At 31.5% G+C, this 18061-nt stretch overlaps 1 protein-coding gene across 2 annotated transcripts; it reads right to left on the minus strand.

Annotated features, from left to right (window-relative positions):
• Window positions 1-1317: 1317 nt before the first annotated feature.
• On the minus strand, window positions 1318-17374 carry LOC130895136 (cytochrome P450 4d8-like). 2 transcript variants are annotated; one of them, XM_057802299.1, is made up of 9 exons: window positions 17232-17374; window positions 14246-14437; window positions 11039-11236; window positions 10793-10978; window positions 9608-9984; window positions 8559-8627; window positions 7422-7537; window positions 7012-7244; window positions 1318-4401 (listed from the first exon to the last, which is right to left on the minus strand). In XM_057802299.1, exons 2-9 carry the CDS (start codon window positions 14400-14402, stop codon window positions 4235-4237), a joined length of 1503 nt encoding a protein of 500 aa, XP_057658282.1. In that variant the 5' UTR covers window positions 14403-14437; window positions 17232-17374; the 3' UTR covers window positions 1318-4234. The 2 variants fall into 2 exon arrangements, with proteins under 2 accessions (XP_057658282.1, XP_057658283.1); XM_057802300.1 differs by having other exon boundaries at window positions 3145-4401; window positions 14276-14437; window positions 17232-17335.
• Window positions 17375-18061: the final 687 nt, after the last annotated feature.

Below are 18061 nucleotides of genomic sequence, written 5' to 3' on the forward strand. Positions count from 1 at the left end.
GTTGGTTGATATTATGAGCTAGATCATTCGCTTTATTCCTCGTTCATTCAATATTTCTGTTTTTATTTTATTCCACGGTTTACCTTTCTCTGTTTTATCCAATTTTCGCTTTCCATATTCTTCATTTAGCCGACGTGAGTTTCATCCACATTTTAGTAGTTTTTTCTCTATATAATCTATTGTTGGTTGTACATTTGGTTTTTTTCGTATATCTATGTTTTTAATATCATATTATTTTGTCACTCGTTTTAGTTTTCATGGGTTTTTATTTCTGTAGCCGGAATTTTACTTTTCTGTCAATACCCAAATCACATATTAGAATTGGTCTATATATTGTTTTGAATGTCCTAAGTTTGGTGTCTTTGGACACTTCTTGTCTATTTATGAATTTACTGTTCATGGCATAGTATGGTTTATTGAATTTTGCAATTCTGTTTTTATATCTGCACCTTGTGTCCCATTTTCGTTTATTATTGTTCTTAAGTAATGGTATATTGTTTTTGTATAGATTCTTATATTTGAAAAAATTATTATTGTTTGTTATTAATTGAATTTGATTGCAATAATCTTTAATGAAAATAAAATGTATCTATCAGATACAGATAAAAAATATCTCTGTGTAACATCTCGTATCGTGAATGTAAATTTTAAACATACTTCAATCAGATTACGTGTTCACTAATTGAATTTATTATTATTTAAGTTAACGTCATTACAACGATTTATTTTTTAAAATAAACATAAATTTACTTACCTTTATATGCATTTATCACTCACTTGAAGTCTTCTTTACCGACAAGAAAAGCGAAGTTACAAAAATACGAACCACAGATTAATTTTTTTGCGCACGTGCCAAATGACACAATACGGCGTATTAAACTAAACTAATAGTTTAAAATGAAATAAAGGTACGGTGTTTTACAGTAGATTCCAGAATATCCCCATCGTGTCGGTGCACCAAAAATCCCAAAACTGCCAAAATGCCAGATTGGTTTAGATAATCGAATAACAGAATTTATGCTCATTGTAACAAACAGTAACAAACTACACAAACAATTCGCAGTAGACAGATGAAACGACAGAAACAAAAAGTATGCTGATTATGATTTTTAGGAATTTGAGTGAGGAGACTTTTTCTCAAACGATTATCAAAACAAAAAAAACTTCTTGTTTATTCAAACAAACAATCAGGTAGAACAAACAAAAAACAAAAAAAAATCTAAAATAACTTCAAATAACGGGGAAGTGTTACTGAAAACTTTCGGATGAGGTATAAAAACCGTTTAAATTAGTATAATCTTCCAAATAACAAATACGACTGTCAAAAACGCATACTTCTAACTTCATGTTTTATACATTTATGGATAAAAATAATTTACGGGAAGTTTTTTTATTTCAAACATCATTAAAACAGAAAAATAATTTCACAATCAAATGCAACTTGATAAATTTGTCTCTCCTTTACTGTTTGATACTACCTAAGTCGAATATTGGAGACTGATATGAAATTATGCAATTTGTTATAATTTTCAGTTCATTTTAATTATGAGATTGTATCTTGTACTTACTGTATTTCATAGATAACTCCAGAAATTAGTCTGAAGATGATAAATTAGGATAACTGACCGGATATTTTGTTGTAATGGAAATTACCACGTTATGTAGCCTAGTCAATAGTAACCAAATGGGATGCAGTAATCCATGCTTGATACAAGCGAAAGCACAACTGAGCAAGTTGACTTGGCAACATCAATATTAAACTAGTGACCTATTGGAACTGTATTTTATTCAAATTTACTAGAATTTGTACCTTTTTTCTATAGAAGTATATGTCAATGTTCTTACTTCCGTTCTTGTTATTGTTTTTTCAGAATATGAAAACCGTTCTTGTCTGAACTAATTTGAGAATGGACTTAGATAATATTCCAACTACTAGCAAACGTCATTCGACTCTCTAGAAAAAGCTCTATAATTTCAGGCCATGTATCGTCTACAGAGAAGTAAACTTGGTGAGTTTGTATGAACAAATGTCAGATAATGAACCAATGACACAGGTAAATACCATTGTGTTAGAAATTGTAGGGACGTTGAATGAGTTATCGAAAATAGCACCTTCGTATGAAATTTACGGATACAAATTTCATAGTTGTTACTTTTTTTTAAATCTACAAGGAATGCAAAAGTTTCTATCTTTTGTCTATAGAAGTGTATGTCAATATTCTTTCTCGCGTTCTTGTTATTGTTTTCTCAAAATATGAAAACAGTTTTGCTAGGACTAATTTGAAAATATTCCAACTACAAGCAGACATAATTCGCCTCTCAAAAAAGCTCTGTGATTTCAGGCCACTAATCGTCTACAGAGAAGCAAAACATTGTGAATTTGTATGAAAAAATCTCAGATGATGAACCCCAGACAAAGGTGTTAAAAATTGTAGAAACGTTGAATAAGTTATCGAAAATAGAAATTTCCTATGAAATTAACAGATAAAAATTTTATTGTTGCTAAATTGACTGTGTATCGTACTATTAATGAATATAGAAACATTGACATAATTGTCTCTTCTAGCCATTGAAAAAATAGTTCATCCAGGAATTGTTGAAAGCGAAGCAACAATAAATATAATTGGACGCATTGGTAATAGTTCTTGCTTTGGAATGAAACACCTAGTTTGAATAAATTTGGAACTGAAATGAAAAAAATGATTTACCACAAATTACTAGTTCATCATTATATAAAGTTATAAAAGAGATTTTAATTGAACGCAACGATATTGTGAGATGGAGAAGACAACACCATCAAACGAAAGATCCATCAAACAGTACAGGAAAGAACAGAGACGCATTTATTTATTACATTGATGAAAGACGTACAAACTCCAAAATATGGATACATATATCTTTTCAAGATAAAAAAGATGCTTTTCTTTGTCCGTAGGTTTGACAAATCCATCTGGAAAAGGCAAACTTTAATAATCCATAATCCACGATCTTAGCATGAAGTTGCTAAAACTTTTTTTCTGGATTTTTCAAAAGAATAGCTAGACGGTGCTTTAATTATAATGGACAATCAATCGTACCACAGCTTTAGGGTGGAAAAGGGTCCAAAAATATCTACATTAAGAAAAAAAAGCAAAAATTATGATAATCTAAGTATTTACTTTATAACTTTTATATTTACAATTTCATATTAGGATCTGAACTTGAATATCTTATAAAACATGATAAAGATGAATTTAATTCATTTGTTACTGATGAAATGACACAACAAAATAATAAATTGTACTTAGGTTGCCACCATATCATTGTGAATTGAGCCCTATAGAAATTATTTAGGCTCAAGTGAAGTGGTAGCCAAAAATACTAATTTTAAACTATAAGATGTGAAGGATTCTCCAATGCAAGCCTTGAAGAAAGTGACAAACTTCCACTGGCATAATTTGGATAGGATTGTGGATGATCTCATAGAACCGATAATCGTTTCTTTCTCTAGTGATGACAGTGAGGCAGAATCTCAGTGAATATTTACTCGTATTTATAACTTTGTAAAAATTTATTCAGGGTTTCTTCAGTTAAAAATAATAGATAATCTAATTAAGCAAATAATTCAATGATTGAACTACTTTTATAGGAACCACATCTGATTTCTAACTATTGTCTTCAGAATGAAGATTAACTACAATAGGTTATCTGTTGAAAATTAGGCCCTTCCCATACAATTTGAGAAACCTAATTTTACTATGAAATATTCCAAATGAAAAATCTATGAAAAAAGTTATTCGGCTTATAAACAAATAATTTTGGTGTTTTTTTTTTCAAGAACACAATGTACTTACAATGGAACAGTTTCTTATATTCAATATTCAGCCAAATTTTTATTCAACTTATTTCTTTTTCTCATATAGCCCAATTTCCATTGGATCAGAAACAACTCAGATCTTATCACTCTTTTAAAATTTGTTTCACCAATAGATACAAACCTTTTAAAAATGTATGTGCCACCAAATTTGACAACTGGTACTTACCTTCTTACAAACGTAGCCACCGACCTTGAAATTCTTTATTAATTCAATTTTACAATTTTTTGTAATTATTCACATTCATATGTCAATACTTAGCTATAAAAGAATTTAGAATTTAGAATTTATAGAGCAATTGTTTTCCAATATTTATTGGTTCATAGCCCTTTCATTTTGAATAGATTTTGTTGTGACTACCGCTTTAAAATAGCACCTAACTATATATTATTCCAGACCCTTTTTCGGAGCTTCACTCTCATGCCATTAGAAGACTTCAGAAAAGTTTCTGCTATTAAGTTCATTTTGTGGCCACTTGACAGAATCACGTAGTTTCTCAGTATCTTGGATATTACTGATTTCATTTCTAGCCAAGCAAACTTTTGACCTGAAAAATTAGGAAAATAAAGTATTTGCATGATATAGCGTACAGCTGGAGTTTAGCGAATATTTCAAGGGTAATATATGATGAGGGTGAGATACAACCTGATCAAAACCACGACTAGCTATTGACTACAAACATTGGACTGAAGAAATAAATCAGTTCTTACTGATTACAGAAAACTGAAACTATATAGTAATATAACTTATAATTATAAATTTTATATTTATAATTATAAATACCTAAATGGGACAAACTATTAGAAAGCCCACCATCATTCAGGCCCATCTGTCTTCCTGATGTGGAGGGTAAACTGTAAGAGCGCCTATTTCTCGGAATACAGCGTACTGGAGGTTGGTAAAAATGGTAGTACGGGCTTAAGGAAGGTAGATCGATTCTTGATGCCACAGGAGAAGTTTTCAGGATAACCGCGGAAGCAGATACCTTTTCCTTTACCCATCGCCGTTTATGTATATGCATAAACGCCTTCAATAGCGCATCGTGGTAGCACGTTGTCGATGAGCTTAGATTGAGAGAAATTAATGGAAGCCTAATAATCATAATTGCATTAGAAAGATGGTCGCCGAAGCAGTAATCGGCTCCAGGATCTTTGACGTGAACCGTTGAGTGGACACTGACGACAAGTGTCCATGAGGATTTCTCCTCTAGCAGAAAATAAAGGCTACGTTAGACTAGGCTAAAGTTACGGTCAGGGTTCGGTCCTTCTTGTGTGCTTAATGCAATCTTCGCTAAATTCCAGATGTACGCATATTCATTTGTATACTTGAATATTATTGAAATATGCGTGAAAGAATCTCAACATATTCAAGCAATTCATATATCAAATAATAAGTGTGAATATTTTACGTAAAAAGTTCTAAGCCTGAAAATTTGGGGGTACAGAGTGTGAGGTCAGAATTTAAAAATTAGTTAATAATAAACTTAGTTAGATATGAACAAGAAAGTTCTTATTTCATTTAAGTTGTAGAAAACCTATTTAAGTATTTATTAGCGACGAAAAATTTCTGTTTAACAATATTTGTTTCGAAATAAACTGTTGTGGTTTTCTCGATAGAATGAAACTATACAAAAATGAGTTTTCTCTCAGTTTTCATCAGTTATCTTTGTCAATTAGTTAGGGATCACTCATTTGGATTTCATTATTGTTGTTTCTAAGGGTATAATAGCTAAATTTAGTGAGAATTCAAATTAAAAGTTGTATAAATATCTATTCTTTTCACTGCTTCACAATTGTATTCATAAAAATATGCAGGTAACTATTCTGGAATAATCATTATTTGGTTCTACTGTCATAAAAAGGCATTATAAATTAAGATTCTAGATTTGTCTAAATATTTAACATATGGGTTCTTATTAAAAAAAAATACAAAATATCTCAAACACATAAAGACCATAACGTGATATTATTCTAAGATTTTTTTCTGGCTTAAGATTGATGTGGAAAATTATATTAAGTGGAAAATGATGGGCGGAAGCTTGAGACAAAGGAAAGATGGTTTAAGTTGTTAAGTTAAGTGTTGGAATCTTCATTGAAATTATTCCGAATTCGAATTTTAGTTTTTCATTATATTTTTTGAAGATTTACTGTGTTTTGTTAACAATTTTCTATTGATTTTTTCCTAAAATCCATCATTCAATTTTCTTAATTGTACAATTAAATTCTTCAATATTGAAAATTATTCATATGTTACAGAGTGGTGTGAGAATTTTAGAAGGGTTCGGGGCATGGGCATATCCAGACTTTCAATCCTAATTTTAATGTGACAATTTGTACAATAAAAACAAAACATGCATGCGCTAATACACATCAGAGATCGAGAAAGTGTCGAAACAGTGGACTATTTACCGAAAAGTTGATGGCCACTGATGTCCAGGATTCAAAAGGTGTGATCTACAAGTAGAAAGAAGAAACTGTCAAAGAACTGAACTATGCTGGACAATATGGACGAATCGACATCAAATCGATGAAAAAACTCTTCGGTTCACACTTGGCACTCGCCATGACCAAATTGGTGGAATTGGACAAACCTTTACCCTTTTCATCGACTGTCAACAAACAAATCTAAATTTAAAGTCGAATGAGAAGGTCATCACCGACACAAACGTTAACTTTCTACACCTCCAGGAAACGTATTTTTTTGACGGGCAAAGAAAGTTCACAAAATTTTCGTTTTTAATCTGTAAAATGAGTTCTCATCGGTACCACTCGTATTTCTTTCTACTATTTTGTCTCACATTAAGAAATCATTACAAAATAACTTTCTTTTTATAATATTGTTTGCTAGTATCTTTCTAAAATTTGTTATCATTAGTATCTATCATAAAAATCGTTCTTAAAAAAAGTAATTTGGCCAATATTCACGTACAAAATTTTGATGTGCTTTTTAAATCAAGCGGGGCTTACAAAAAATTTTATTCATCAATTTTTTTAACTACATTTCTTGGTACAGTTATAAATTGGAATGTTCTCTCAATAACTTTTCAATATAATTCCTCAATATTAATCATTTACCAATGTAATTGATTTTTCACAGTCTTCGAAATCATTTAATTTGTTCAAGAATCAAATTATTAATTTTCAGTTTTCTATCTCACCTATACAATTTCTGGGGCCAGCACTGAAGGGTACATATGTATAAGGAGGTAAATTAGAAATATCCTCGAATCTACTAGGATCAAATTTATCAGGACATGGAAAATACTTCGGGTTCCTATTGATCCAATATATCAATATGAGGACCGTTGTACCATTTGGTATTATATTTCCATCTTTATATTCGATGTCTCTATCAGCTGTTCGAGCAATAAATGCTACCGGGGGGTATAGTCTGAAATATGATGAATCATTGAATGTAATGAGGAATGGCGTGGTATATATACATAATTTGTAAAATGTGAAGTAAGACGAATTGTTTCGCAATATAAGCAGAATGACATTCAATGATTTAATAATTTTCGAATGTATTGTATGTATGAGTTGAGTTAATGAGCATATTAACCAATACCTCAAAGATTCTTTTATTATTAGTTCCAAATACTTCATTTCCTGTAAATCACGGATTGTACTGATCCTATTCCTGTCATTGCCAAAAATTTGTTTTTGCTCTTCTACTGCTTTTTCCTGGAAACGAAATTATGGATTACATATGATTCAAGCCTTCTCCAATGCCATTTGAACAATAAAAAGAGAGAGAAAGACTGGGAGAGAAATGCTTTATTGTCAAAAAATTGTCACAATTTGTAGACAGAAGCTTATAAAAACTATATAAAAATAAGTATATAAAGATAAAAGAGAAATTTCAATATACAGAAGAAAACCACAAAATTATAGTTAATAGTAATAGGTAGTAATTAGTACATAGAAAAAATTAAACCATTATGTAGCATCCTGGAATTAAATATTATTATTAGATTAGAAGTCATTTTCATACTAGAAGTCACCTTCCAGTAAATATGCCCTCAAATTATTGCGAAATACGGGAAAGGTGATATCGATTTGATTTCCATTGACAAGTGATTGTGCATTTTTTTGCAATGTAAAATAATGAGCCCTTAACTAATTCTGAACATGGAGTAGGTAGCTAAAAGTCGTGGTCCGCGTTCCCAAGTGAATATCCGTGCAACGATCTTTCTAAAATTGGAAAAGCGTACTTACGAATTAGGCAAACGGATTCAAAGATGAATGAGGAAATAAGAGTCAGAATTTTTAATTTTTTGAAGAAGTTCCTGCAGGAAGTTCTGCGTAGTCCGAGAAAATATCTAACAGCTCTCTTTTACAGTTTAAAGATTCGTTAAAATTGAGTCGCACCAGAAGGTAATGGCATATCGGATATGCGACTCACTGAGTGCATAATAAACTGTTGAAGAGGTGGACAAGTTCTTTTTTTTTTAGAAAATGATCAATAAAAAAGGAGGAACTCAATTTGTTATTCAATGAAAAAGGCAGCAATCTATTTTTATATTATGAAACTGTTGGTTATAGTATAGGAGTAGAAAAGCATAGTTTGCAAGCAGACTTCCTTCTCTAATTGATTTATTGTATTATCAGATGATAGCCACTACATTTCGAAATTTTTAGTACATGTTTGTAGTTTTAAATCATAGTATAAATATTAATCAAACTTGTCATAATGAATACTTACCTGTATATCTCTATGAATTGATAGAGAATATAGGGTGAAACCAATAGCTAGAGCCGTTGTATCATATCCCTGAAAGAGAAATTCCACATTCAGAACAAATTTTGTTTGTATACGAAAAAAAAAATTAATTAAGATACAACACAGTATCGGCTGTACGTGACACTATATTGAATTAGTTATTCCATTCCAAACTGAATGCTGCAAGTATAGAAAACTAGAAATGTATCTAGAATATCACAGTAGTCCTCTAGTCGGTGTTACCTCATATGAGGTTATAGAACAGGATTCCATCGCTTGATCTTGCAGGTATCTGTTTTTTTGATGAAATTAATTTTAAAGGAATCTTGAGGATGTATGGAATGAATTAAGGATAGGTTTCCTTGTAAAAATTAGCCGCAATTACCTGTAATTAATTCTAATGTCATTAATATACTAATATGACTTGCAGCTATATGTTTTTTTAGTCAATCTTACAGCATCTGAAATAAAATGATTGCTAGCTCTCAGTCGGCTGCAGCATTAGGGTTACCAAGTGTAAACAGGTATATTATTGTTAATTAACTGAAGTATTCTTCGGCCAAAAGTTTAATAAATACTATATACTATTGCTTGGACATAGTCGAATTAATCAAATCAAACTGTTTTCAAGAGAAACGTAAGCTCCAAATCTTAAAATCGGGAAACTGAACATTTTGTAAAGTGATGTCTATACGCATCCGCTGTACTCACTAGAGTTCACATGATACGACGATTTTGTGTTAGAAGTTTATAAGTAAAAGTATTTTTCTAATTTATTGTTCAGTTTCCACTTTTTTAAAACCATTCGTTCGAAATTAAATCAAGACTTCGTAATGACAGCCACAGTATATTTGCAAACTAATTGGAATGATGAACCATTCTCAATCAAAGCCTCGAGGGTTTCACTATCCAAGGAACCAAAGTGAATTTGGTAATTTAGAAACTGAGAAGAACCTCAATTTCTTATTATTACATGAGAAATATCAAATGATCCATGTTAAATTAAGTCACTATAATAAAAAAAATCTCACCGCAAAAATAAATGTATCAACTTCTTGTCTAATTTCTCTATCGGTAAGAGGTTTACCATCTATATTGGCTTCTAATAATAAATCTAAAAATACTTTTCTCCTCTTTATTCCCATGTCATTATCAATTTGCACCTTCTCTTCTCTTCTGAGTTTCATCTTTTGCTGTCTTGAATTTATAATATCCATAGCATAGGAATGGAGGAATTTGACACATTTCAATTCTTTATAATAATCAGGTGTTAAACAATAGGTTATATCAAACATTTTTATTGGAGAAAATGCTCTCTCCATCAAAAATCTGCACATTTCTCGTACAGCACTAACGTAATCTGATTTTGGATTATTTTGAGCATTGATTGAAGTACCCATTGCTGCTTCTAAAACGGATATGTCAAATAAAAAAAGTATTTCATAGAAAATAATGAAATATCAGAATATAAATTTTAGATCAAAATACTATACAAGGAATGAGTAGAAATGCCATAGAATTGGAGGAGAACAGGAGTGCATGAGCCAAAAACCAAACACTCTGAAAGCCTCAATCCAGAAAGGAACTATCACAAACAGTAGATAATTATCCTGTCCGATAGCGTAGCACTCATCAGAGATTTGAGATCCAATTTCATAGAAGCCAAATTCGTTTGAGAATGCCTTGAAAATTTGAACGAGCTAGGCAAGAGGAATGAAGTTATCCTACAATGAATTCTGGGATACAACGGAGTGGAGGAAAATGAAATAGCTGATGATCTCGCTAAAGCGGAGCCCTCAATGAGACCCGAATCCTTGTATCAGGTACAAAACAACAACAGATGGATAGGAGGAGATTCAATTATTGGGATAACCTACAGGAGCTGAGGCGTGCAGATTATGTTGTACAAAAGACGAGATCTCTATCCATTTTTTCTTTTGAAACACTTCCAGTACAAAACCTGGAAGCGTGTGACTTAGAAAACGAACATCTTTGGTAGCTACAGCTATCCTACTTTCTGAACTTTCTCGAGATGAGTAATATATTTAAGCAGGTATCAACCAGTTTGAATTGCTCACATTATCACATTCCAGCTACTAGTGAGATCAGTTTTATAGTGTTTAAGCTGGGAAAAATTCCAAATAATTCTATGCTCACTTAATTTTTCAATAAAAGATTTTTGTTCATACCTCGTATTTCCATTATTTAGAACTTACCACATATAACATCTAGCGAACTCATTGTGAGATAGGGTAAAACATCTACGCTATCATTTGTAGTTTCTTTGTCCAATAATTCAACTAGACGTCTACTATTTTTCTCGAAAATATCAATAAATGTTGTCAAAAAAGAAAAATGGAATGACGGATTCAATATTTTTCTAGTTTTTTTCCATTTCTCACCTGAAACACAAAATTATGTATGAGATTTAACAAACTACCGAATATGTGTGAGAAAATTACCATCAGATGTTAAAAGTCCTTGTTCTAACCAGTTCGACAGTAATTTGTAGTGCTCGCTCTTATTCAAAATTTCAGTTGTACTTAGAATGAATTTCATCATCTCAGGATCTGTGCAAAGTACTATTTTTTGAGTTAATAATTCGATTGAACAGAGTCCATCATATGAATTGAGGTAACGACCGAACACGTTCAGCAATTCTAGGAAGAGATATAAATTATCGATATGGATATGTCACGATATCATAAAAAATAATTGAAAATCTTTTTTTCTATGATAATTTTGGATAACCTCAATATCCTGTGATTAATCCAGGCGTGATTCTAAAACCTAGATCTTCATTACACTTTGTATAATCCATTTTAAATTAATATAGGAGTTTTAGATGATCCATTGATTCCATTGATTTGTGGATGTTCGTTAAAAATATATCAAAGAATGGATTACTTGTACGCTCTCTCAACTGACTTACGAAATCTGCAGATAGTTTTGAAAATGGACAGTACCCCTCGTTATTCCGACAATACTTAACATTACGAAACGAAAGTTTACGGAAAATCTTCTCTTGTCGAGCTTATTTTGTCGTCGTAGAAATTTGCATGTGTTTTCCCTATCTCAGTTTTTAACCCTTCTTAGAGTATCTAGACGTCAACGTCTAGTAATGTGAGTCTAGCTTCCTGGGCTGCTTTTGAGAAAGTCTTTATATGCTCTGTAATGCATATGCAGACTGGTTGCTTAAATATTTCCTGCCATACCATAGCTTCATTTACCGCCTCACAATTTTGGCGAAAAACCATTCCAAGTGCGCCTCATAATAACTGTTGTTTTCCTTGGACATACTTTTGAAGTGGGTATCATACAGAAACCACCTACTATTCAAGGCAATTCGTGAATATTTGAATTCCTGTTGTAGAGAACATTCTTTTCCATATTTTGCAGGTTTCTTTTTTTCAGATTTAGTTCTACACTATCTACCATTTTCCCATTATCTCGACGATCTCGTCTAAATAGCTTACCCTTGTGTCTCTACTTAGGTTCATATGTTTTATCTACCTATCTTTCTATCTTAGTTTCTCTTGTTTTGTGAATATCATAACTCAAAACTAACAGGTTATAATCCCATTCACACCTTCCCCTTTTAGTTAAAGTTTTACAATCATGTGTTATATGTTATTGAATGTTCCTGAGATATTAAGGTATTCTCAAGCTATAGATATAGCTTGAGTTACTCATTTAAACAGAATTGTAAAGCTATTGAGATCCTCAACTTATATGCATGATGACAGTCAGACAACTGCCTCTCTCCTAGGGTTAACATCTATAGTGTCATAGAATGTGTTTTCAGTGCTGTAGGTTCAGTAAAGAGGAAGGTTCGTTATAAGAAAAAATTCAATAAATGATGGTTTGAGGTATTTAGATACTTAGATAATGGTAGATCAACACAGATATTAAAACAGGTAGAAACTTCTCTAATTTCTCACCACGGTTATACAAGAAGGAATTGTAGTGATCCCAGTCAGTGGATGCGAAGAACTTTTTTAATAAACTATAGATGGATAATGGTAGGGTGAAATCTTTCAAATATGGAAGTTGATGAAGAAGTAGCTGAAAATATTTCTAATGAAAATAACGATGACTTTTCCGCATAAAATGAAGGTTCATGAAACAATAAAAGATTATGATTATTTTACTTCATTTGGGCATTCAAAAATTTGCCCTTTTTGAACCCTAGAGTAGTCGCGCCAGGCTTATTTTACCCAGATCGTTTAGTTTTTAATTGGTACTGTGGTTTATATATCGTAACGTCCCTCTACCCTCCCAACTGAGGCGGTACCCAGTTTCTTTTAATCGCTAATATGCGCATATTTCACATCTGAACCTGCGCGACTGATTAATTTAAATTCATTTTGTGATATAACTTGATGAGAATAAAATTCCGTATCCAGAAAACATTTTTGATTCAGTTACTATCTTTTTATCACTGCCAGAATTATCTTGAAGTAAAACACTTCCTTATTCATCAAAAAAAGTTTTTTATTTCTATTTTGAAAATCTTCTTGTATCTTAGAAATTTCAATAAAAACAAGCACGTCTTCTGCGTCTTTAAGGAAACATTCAGCCAGCTAAGGAGTCAACCGATGATGAAGAAGATACAGATGAAGAAGATATGATTGAGGACAGGGGGGATACAGTTGAGAAGAAAGCAGATACTAATACTGAGAAGGAAGTTGAGTTTGGAGAGGTAATAGAAATTGAAAGACTTGTGATTCCTTACTCTAAAGAATAATATGATTACCGTTTGAAATGAGTAACGATTACGAATAGCTAGAACAAACATTGTAATTCAATAACCTGAAGTACAAGGAGCGGCAAAAAATTCCAAGACACCCATGAATTGCTGGATGTTATATGATGATGGAATTACTCTTAACATAGTTGTTAAAAACACGAAAACAACTATCCAAATACTGAAGGTTTATGGAATCGACATGATACTGGAATTGAAATAATTTGGCTTCCCATCTCATTTGCAGAGATTTTGATTTCTAATCGGCGCAGTTCGTGCTGATGACAAAGAAACTAGAGAATAACACGAAAAATCGCACAGTCGCACTGATTCGAGAAATATTTGAATCTTCTGTAACAAATTGCTGACAAGGTTACAAAATCTCTGAATATGGTACGGTAGATGGAAATCTTGAGGAATTCAGAGGCCGTTGGAGTTTTGAACAATATATACCGTCCAAACCGTAAGTCATCAGGATTTTTACAATTGTGAACGCCAGAATGTTTTATATATCAAAGGATTTTTACGTTGGACAACAACCCGATGGACCTTACCGGCTAAATAGTGACGCAAGTAGGAATTTCCTATGAATGGTGCAACCTATTTCTGGAGCATAAATAATTATCATGACTAACTTATCCGACTTTAGACTTAAAAAAGTGATATCTGAAAATATGATTATGAATAGAATAAAACTCGTTGCTATTTGATGAATGTATGAAAATTCCGTTGAATAAATTTTCAATAAAAAGCTCAATACCTTTTTAGTCCAATTTTTTGAAAATATATTTTATGAAACTTCAATAAGGAATACCGTGTCGTGAAGGATGAAAACTAAGACATTAAGAACATAATTGATGGAAAACTAATTTCAAAACTCTTTATCCTTCTCTCGGCCAACCCTAATAATGATTCTTCTAACCTGTAGGTTTCTTGAAATCAAAAATATTACCAAAAATTGGTAATTTTGGAGTTTCTGGTATCCATTTCAATTTTTTTCTCAGCCTAGTAATTTTTATCCACATATAAATAAATAAGGATATTGTCGTACTTCCAATCAATATCAAGAATAACGCCATTCTTCGTGAGTATCCTATGGTATAAATTCGATGTTCTAAAACAAAAATAAGGTTAAACGTGAAACTTTTATTTAAGCCTCAATCACTCGCGCGCGGTTTTTAGCCTTGTGAGCACTCGCGGGGTGTTTTGGCCACCCCTCATACTCGAAGTGTATTTTTGTATAAATAATATAAGTTAATAGAATTATCCCAGCATTTTAATATTTGTGCCGTATGGCTAGTACAAAAAAAGTACAATGGATAGAATGTGTTCATTGCGAAAAATGTGAACTTGTGATTCATGTTTAGATATTTTTGAAATATTTATCTACTTTGGACTTTCGGACTTTCTCTCGTAAGAGTATGAATCAGAAACCTCTTTGAGTTATGTTGAGAAAATTGAGAAATCCAAGTTTGAGAAAAACATCATTTTTTCTTAAAAATGCGGTAAATCAATTAGATTGGAATAGGTATTTCAAGTAATTTGTATCTTACACAATATAATTGTCGGTTGATAAATTTCCGTTTTTCCATAATGGTATAATCTATTCCACAATAAGTTCGAATTGTTAACATATTTTTCATAAAACGTGATATATAGAGAAGAACCGGAGATTTATTAAATCAACATCAAAAAGGCAAGCAACTTCATCATTCATATGTATCACATCTAGTTAGGAAATTCCATCAAAGAGGGTCAGTAACTAATCAAAATATATGATGTTAGGTCAGAAGCGGCGGAACTAGCAATTTCGGTCATTTTAATTAAAATCCTAATATTTTGTCAAAGAATCCGGTTTTTTGCGCACTATCCTTCGTAGCGTTTTTGAATATTGCATATAATCCAAATAGTATACAGTTTGTAAAGTATGGAGTTTATGAAGACTATGCGTAAAATTTCATGAGACTTTGATTAGTCAGAAAAAAGTGGTAGCCATTTAAGTGAAGCTACTTTTGTTATTATCAAAATAATGATTACAAAACACTTTCGTTTATTAATTTATTATTGCTTCTTAATGGAAAAAAATACATCACAAGATCAGCAATGGCTTCAGAAGTGTTATCTGCCCTCTGCTTCATCGAAAAGAATCGTTTTCAATTGATTTGCTGAGTTTAAACGTGGTCGTAGAGATACCTATGATGGTGAATGTTCTGGTCGTCCAATTGAGGACATAAAAAAGTCCACAACTCAGTTATATCTAATCGTAAATTGAAAATGCGTGAGATAGCTAGTAAAGATAACAAAACGCAGTGTGTTTACAATTATGCATGAACAATTGACCATGAGAAAACTTTTTGCAAAGTGGGTGCCACGTTTTTTCACAGTCGATCAAAAACAGCAACGTGTTGATGATTCAGAGCAGTGTTTGGCCATGTTCAAATGTAATAAATCAGATTTTTCTCATCTATATGTGACAACCGATGAAAAATGGATCTATCAGTCAGCTCAGAAATCAAAAAAATCGTCATCTGAGTGGACTGCAAGTTTTTCTGACAAAATTTTCGAAAGATTGCCCCAGTTAAGCAATTCGCTAGGCATAAAGAAACAAATATTTCGTTTGGAGAATTTGACAGACATTTCCTCAATATTTTGTTCAGATCATAAGGATTATGTAAATATGTTTGTAAATATATTAGTTTTAACATATGCATCTTTCATTACATAGGTATTATTAATAAAATTTTGAAGGGCAAAGATCAACAATATAAAGACTACGATGTTGTGATGAATATGGCATATGTTAAATATAGGGAAAGCTGCAAGAAAGACAACGGTAATCATTAATTTACCATGGTTATACAATCAGTTTTTTATATACCATTGGATATGTACTATGTACAAACAGAAATATTTTTTAAACACTCACAGTCCTAAGCCTGCTAAAGTGTGAAAAAAAATTGATGATGATGATAATCTTGTGTTTCAATACCATTCAATATAGCATTTAATTGTGAAATTTAGATGGTCGGACCTTGTTGTCACGTAAATTGTGAATGAAACCAAGATATTTTCCAAATACTTCTTTTAAACAGCATTTTAATTTCAGGTATTTATATTTTCTTGTAAACAACAATATTTGAATTTGAAATGAAAGTATTTTGCATAATACTTTTGTTTCATTCACAATTTGATGCGACAACTAGCTTCGAGCATTTAAAATTTCTTGAGCTATTTCCAAATTTTCCGCGAAATTAGCATGGATATGAACCTTAGATGAAATCTTTGATTAGAGAAATCATTTTTCTTGGTACGGAGTCAGTCCAAGAGTTGTCGCTAGGATCGAATTTTGTCGTCAAATTTTTATACAGAGTGGCAGATCTATCGAGTACATAATCTTTGCAGTTGGCTTTCACGACCTTCAATTATATTCTATAATAATGTTGTTTCTATCGTTAAACTTATTATGTAAAATTGTTTTAAAAAGTATTCATTAGCAAGTAATGCAATAAAATTTTTAGTATTTATTTTTTAGTAAACAGAGATCTGATTCCGCAACGTTGTGAAATTCTCCTATTTGAATAAAAATATTGAAAATATAATAATATGAATCATGAGATTAGTTTGATAATACTCCCTCTCTCATGTGATAAACCAGGATGTTTATATACAATACCCACCCCTCTCCCTCCCAGCCATCACGAGATTTATGGACGACCCCTTATGTAACGGGCCTTTATTCATTCAATCGAATTAAATTAAACTATTACCCTTTGAAATCTGTTCTAGAAACTGTTTGATAAATCTTCTTAAAACATATCTGATAGAAAGTGAGTTAATAGGAACTTATTGATAATAATTTAATAAAATAATCATTATAAAAATTATATAGATGCATATTATACTCTCACCAGTTGTTCACTAAACTAATCACTAATGATTTAATATTTAACTGTTCCCCTAGGTTTGTTGTTTGTCAATATACTAATATACTTGCTTTCAAAGCAAGTGTTTATATTGTTCGTGTACTTAGTTTCCTTTACTTATCTGCAGTGAGTAATTTTTTTCAATAATTACATATAATTTTATGGAGTGAACATGATTTGAGTTAAAAAAAAAGTGTAATGTGTAATAGATCGGTTATTTTTAAACAGGCGATACTCCATTTTTCTCGATTTTCAGGTTTTGGTGATTTTCTAGTCTAACACCAGAATACATGATTTTTGTGGAAATGGGACAAATCAGCATTTAAATTTTTTGGTTTATATTACGGTTTATATTAAAGTCGAAAAGATTTTTTTAAATCCACTTCCTCTATGGATTATGTTGTTTGATTTCTGGACTTTCGCAGTCAGCTGTTACTGCTTATTTTTGTCTATTGTTATTATACCCTACAAAATATTATAGTGAATGGTTCTAAACATCCTTATACAATCTTTGTAGACTTATTTTACAGTTTGTTAAGGCCAAAATAAAACCAAGCGATGTCAAGGTTCTGCTTATACCTGACCGGTCATTTCCAAAAAGTCACTCAGTATTTCCCTGTTCGCGGCCACAGTTTACTCCCGTGTGACAAGAATTTCGGGATAATATCTAAGGCTTTAAAGAAACATAACCGCATTTTTCATGTTCATTAAATAACTGACATAATTTTGCAAAACTCATCACGGTTTAATAAGTTCACTGTTCATGAGATAGTTTCAGACTTCAAGAAATGGCAAAATAGGTTTTACAAAAAATC

Source organism: Diorhabda carinulata, chromosome 6, assembly GCF_026250575.1.
Source record: "Diorhabda carinulata isolate Delta chromosome 6, icDioCari1.1, whole genome shotgun sequence".
Taxonomy (NCBI): domain Eukaryota; kingdom Metazoa; phylum Arthropoda; class Insecta; order Coleoptera; family Chrysomelidae; genus Diorhabda; species Diorhabda carinulata.